General features: G+C 66.4%; 1 protein-coding gene across 1 annotated transcript in view; it reads right to left on the minus strand.

Moving 5' to 3' along the window:
* KMT2D (lysine methyltransferase 2D) overlaps positions 1-3,825 on the minus strand; it is a 29,916-nt gene extending 26,091 nt beyond the window's left edge. Inside the window, exons 1-10 of the mRNA XM_019555180.1 lie at positions 3,585-3,825; positions 3,090-3,216; positions 2,641-2,849; positions 2,392-2,501; positions 1,939-2,101; positions 1,508-1,673; positions 1,089-1,203; positions 701-864; positions 307-467; positions 7-86 (exon numbers count right to left, since the gene is read on the minus strand). Of these exons, the coding sequence (XP_019410725.1) occupies positions 7-86; positions 307-467; positions 701-864; positions 1,089-1,203; positions 1,508-1,673; positions 1,939-2,101; positions 2,392-2,501; positions 2,641-2,849; positions 3,090-3,216; positions 3,585-3,633 (1,344 nt within the window). The 5' untranslated portion in view covers positions 3,634-3,825. The remainder of the gene's footprint in view (positions 1-6; positions 87-306; positions 468-700; positions 865-1,088; positions 1,204-1,507; positions 1,674-1,938; positions 2,102-2,391; positions 2,502-2,640; positions 2,850-3,089; positions 3,217-3,584) is intronic.
* Between the last annotated feature and the right edge of the window lie 1,167 nt (positions 3,826-4,992).

Below are 4,992 nucleotides of genomic sequence, written 5' to 3' on the forward strand. Positions count from 1 at the left end.
CTCCACCTCCATCACCTCCTCCTTGGCGGGAGCCTCTGGGGCCAGGGCTGGGGGCTCCTCAGGTTCTTCTGCCTTTGAGTCTGGGTCTGGCTCTGGGCCTAAGGTTAGGGTCAGGGAGGGTCATTGGGGTAAACCCCCCGCAAGCCCCAAGCACTAGGTCCCACCAGCAGGGCCCAGGTTGCTTGCCAACTGCAGGACCCACAGCACCTCTAGTGCTCTGCCAGGCTCCCCTCACACCACCAGGGCAGGGGTGCTCACCCTGGTGCCCAGGCCTGACCCCTGACCCTACCCCGGGTCCCTGCTCACCGAGCGGCTTGGCTTCGTCCGCAGCCGGCAGCTTGTCCTGGGGCTCTGCTGCAGGGCTCCTGGCCTGCGGCAGGGGTGAGGGCACAGGTGGGTCGTGCCCCGCTGGGGACGGGGATGCGGGGGGGGCCGCCGAGTCGATGCAGGCCATGGGCAGCGGTGAGCTGGAGGGACGAGGCAGTGCAGGTGGTGAGTAGCATTCCAGAATATCTGTCACCGACCCTCACGCCCCCCACCCTCCGCGGCCTGGCGGGGGCAGCAACCAGTTATCTGCCCCCCTCTCTGTGCTTCAAGTTGTAGTCTGGTGGCCCCCCAAACCCTGTTCCCCATGGGCTGAGTCCCGCCAGCATCAGCAGTCCCAAGACACAGCAGAGGCCCCCCCCACTTAAGTACTCACTGCTGGTCGCATGGTGGGGCTTCGGCTTCACCCGCCTGGCTGCCCTCCGTGCTGCGGCGCCGCTGCTCTTGGCACCCCTCACACACCGAGTAGTTCTCGTACCACTGGCACCCAGGGTCGAGAGCTGCTGGCCGCTGCCCACAGTCTGAGCACACCCGGCAGTTCTGCATGCAAGAGACGGACATGCTCAGAGCAGCCATCTGCCGGGGGGGAAGGGGCATGGGGCTCTTCCCCTCCAATGGGGCTGGCTCCAATCCCACCCTGCAGTGCCAGGAAGGCTTGGGAGCAGGGCACAGAGCCTTTCCTCTCCAGGGTCCTGGGCTCCAGGCAAGCAGCTGGCACCTGGTAGCAGGGGCACCCCCCACACACCCACCTCCCCGGGGCTCACCTTGCACTTCCAGGAGTCGGTTGGGAGGCTCTCGATGGCAGGCTTCATGCAGAAGGTGTGGTAGCCCTTGTCGCAGGCCTCGCACACCAGCATCATGGAGTCTTCGCCGGGCTGCCTGTGGGACGGGCGCTGCTATCAGGGCTGGACCTGGCCGCCGAGCAGCTCCAGCCCCCAAGGGGAGCCCCATGTCCCAATGGGATGCGAGATGTCCAAAGGTACTGGTCCATGCTCACACAGCCACACTGGGCACCACCAGAAGTGAACCCAGGAGTTCGCTTCCACCCCATCTCCCTTCCCCAACCATAACTATCCTGGCTTTACTTCCGCAGCTGCAAGACTAACCCAGGAATCCTGCCTCCCAGCCCCACACCCCGTCAAGAGGCAGCGCAGCCTGGGCCGTCCCCAGGCCCACCGCCTACCTGCAGGTTTGGCAAACTTTACACTCGGGGCACTGCCAGCCAGCGCGCTTGCGGGGCGTGACAGTGATCTCCAGGCAGGCGCCGTGGTAGTGCAGCCCGCAGCTGGTGCAAAACAGCAGGTCGCGCAGCTCGCCTGGCCCATCGCACACCACGCATCGCGAGTCCTCTGGAGGGGAGAGGCAGCTGTGACCCCACCAGACCCTCAAGAGGCACCCCTGGCCTCGTGCTCACTCTCCACCTGGCCCCACAGATGCAGACACCCACCCAGAGGCCTGGCAGCACCTACTGTAGGCCCTTCCCCCAGTACTCCCCTACCCTCCAGCTGCATGCTTGCATCCCAGACTGCTAGGAACAGAACCAAGGAGTCCGGGCCCCCAGCACCCCACAGAAACCACTCAACCCGCCCTGCCCATTATCCCAGCAGCACTCACCCATCTGCGCTGCCTCGGCTAGGTGTTCTGGGCACAGGAGCCGGAGGGTCTTCATAGACTGGAAAGAGCCGCTGGCAGCCGCACAGGGGAAGTGGTAGCGCCGCAGACAGCCCTCCGAGTGGCACTGAAGGGTAGCACCCATCCTCTGACAGCGTTCACATTTCTGCAAGCAGCCGGGAAGCCAGGCCAGGTCAGGGACAGATGGATGGGCCCCCGACTGCCTGCCAGGAAACGACCCCCACGAGTCCTGAAATCCAGCCACTTCTGCAGTGGGACAATGGCTACAGGACACCGCCTGGCCAGAGATACGGCCTGATCTCAGCCCCAGAGCGCTGCGCCCATCGTGGGGGCTCTCAGAGTGAGAGAGGCGTCAGGAAAGATCCCCCTCCTCTCCTGCCACACTGGACATGTACCACCCTCCAAGGCAGCTCTGCCTAGCCACACCCCACTCACCTGTGAGATCCCTGAGAAAACAGCTTTGTCCACATCATTCAGCCCTGCTCCATCTTGCCGCTGCACCCCCACCGACCAGGCTGCACACCAGTGGTGAACCCAGCAGTGCCCTGGCACCAGGGAAGAAAGCATTAGCCTCCTGGAACCCAGAGAGGGACTTCTGGACCTCCAGGGGCCAGAGAACAAGGATGGAGAGCAGGGGGCTGAGGATCACTGGCAGGGGAGAGAGGCTTGCCCCCCACTGCTCACCCGTCGGCTCCGAGATCTGTCTCAGCGTCACCCCTTCTGTGAAGCCGATCTGGGACAGGTCATCCTCAGCGGCTGGGACCTCGCCAGGGCCCTCCTGCCCCTGTGGCTGCTCCGTCCAGGTGGGCCCTGGCTCGAAGCGCCGGAGCTCCCTCTGCCCCAGCCGGCTCCAGTCCCCACAGTTGCAGAGGGCGCAGCGCCAAGGCAGGCTGCTGGGGAAGAGACACAGAAGACATCCAGGCTCAGCCCTGATGCTGTGGTCAGAAGCCCAGCCACCCCTTACCTGCACAAAGCTGTCATCCCCAGAGCTGGGTGCACCCCGCCAGGCCCCCATAGTGCTAAGGCTCAGCCCAGGGGTGTCTCATCTCCTCTCCCAGCTGCCCACGGATCCCACAGATCCTAGCCAAATGGCAGGGACCCGCTCCCCCCAGGCCGTCCTCGCCCGCTCTCACCTGCAGGGCTGCGGGGGCGGCTTTGTCTCAGTGCTGCCTGGCTCCCGTGCAGCAGGCACCACTTCCGGGGGCTTCAGCGGATCTCCCTCCACACTGCCCTGCTCCTCTGAGGACGCGGCTCCGTCGGCTGCCAGGAGGGACCCACCGTCAGGACCCACCCGTGGCTCAGAGCCAGTGGAAGCCACTGGGCATCAGGGCTGGTCCCTGAAGGCTCCTTGGAGTCCCCTGGACCTCCAGGTGGGTCACGCTAGCCGCATCCACTCCAACCAGGGCCTGGACTAGTCTTGGGACTGGGATGAAACCCTGGTGCACCAGGACACTCTCTCCCCACCCCTTCAGCATGCACACCAGGCTGCACTGGTGCAACTGGTCCCAGATCACAGGAACCAAACCCAGCATTGTGACCGTCAAACATACTGGCTCCATCCCCTGGCATCTCTGACACTCATGGTCCCTGCCCAGCCCAGGAGCCCCGGGCATCTCCCGGCCCCTCACCTGGCGCCTCAGAGTCTTTGTCCTCACTGGGCGGCTTCTGCTCATCCATCCCGCCACCTGCTGTCCCTCACAGAGAGGCCTGCAGCTGGGGGAGGGGAGGGGGGGACACGTTAGCTCCACCATGGTCCCAGGGCTCTGATGCCACCGCTCCCAGCCCCTGGCACAGATCACAGGGGTCACGGGGCATCCACCTCTGGGCGACTCAAGTGGTTCCTACCACTCAAGGGGCCCCAAAGCAAGTGAGTTGGAAGGGCCTCAGTCCAAACCCTGGCAAAGGAGAGTCAGCTTCTTGCACCAACTACCACAGGCCCCAGCCGGCCACACACCCAACTGGTCCGCAGCACCCCTGCCCCACAGATCCCCCATGGGACTGCCCAAGGGTTGCGTGGAAACAACCCCGGGCCCTCTCACACCAGGCACGGCCCAAACCCACCGCCCCAGGCAGGAGCGAGCTCCCTGGCGCATGTCCCTCTCTGCTCCACTGCAGCAAGGGGCTGCCCTGGTCATGGCTGCAAGCACCCGGGGAAGAAACCCCGGTCAAGGCCTGGGCGCCAGCCATGCAGCAGACACACCTGTGCACCCGAGCCCTACCCCCACCAGCTACAAGGCCGTGCCCCGGGCACAGCACACGCTGGATCCCCTGGATGCTGCGTATCTGGGGCAGCTTCTCCCAGCAGGCGCCGCCGCACGGGGCCGCTGGCGCGTGCAAGGCCTGACCTCAATTAAAGCCCGGGGGGGGGGTGCAGGGCACCCCACAAGCTGGCTGGCTCAGGCAGAGGGAGGAGCCTGCCTAGGAAGCAGCAGGGCAGCCCCAGGGGCTAGCGGTCAGCACGGAGGGGAACTGGGACCTGGGGAAGAGCCCAGCCCTGGGAGAAGAGCCAGGATGCCTGGGTCCTACCCCTGGCTCCCAGAGGGGAACGCGGCTGCGTCTGGGGTGGAGCGTTCTTGCAGGCACCTCGTGGTGGTACAGAAGGGGCCTCAGAGGGACCGGGACAGAGCCAGGCCCCGCCACGCGTGCACTGGCCGCCCGGGGGGCTCAGGGTGCAGGCACCAACTCCCAGCTGCCGGGGCCACAGGGCTCAGCATGTCCCCCAGGCCCTGGACTGGGGGCCAGGATGCCAGAAGACCCCCTGGGCGAGCGGGGCCCTGCTCTGGGGATAACGACCCCCGGGTGGGGCAGGGCAGGGGCTTACCCCCGTGTTTGGGGGACGTTGGGGGGGCGGGGCTGGCCACCCCCCGCAACACGCCCCCGCCCGAGAGCGGATCCCAGGGTCCCCCCCAGGGAAGCCACAGGCCCTGGGGCAGGGGTCACGGCCGGGCCCTGGGGGTCCCAATTCCCCGCGCTGCCCCCAGGGGCGCGTCCGCATCGGCAACAGGTGGGCCCAGCGGTGCAGCCCCCCGCCCCCCC

This window comes from Crocodylus porosus, unplaced genomic scaffold (genome assembly GCF_001723895.1).
Source record: "Crocodylus porosus isolate Cpor-Errol unplaced genomic scaffold, CroPor_comp1, whole genome shotgun sequence".
Taxonomy (NCBI): Eukaryota; Metazoa; Chordata; order Crocodylia; family Crocodylidae; genus Crocodylus; species Crocodylus porosus.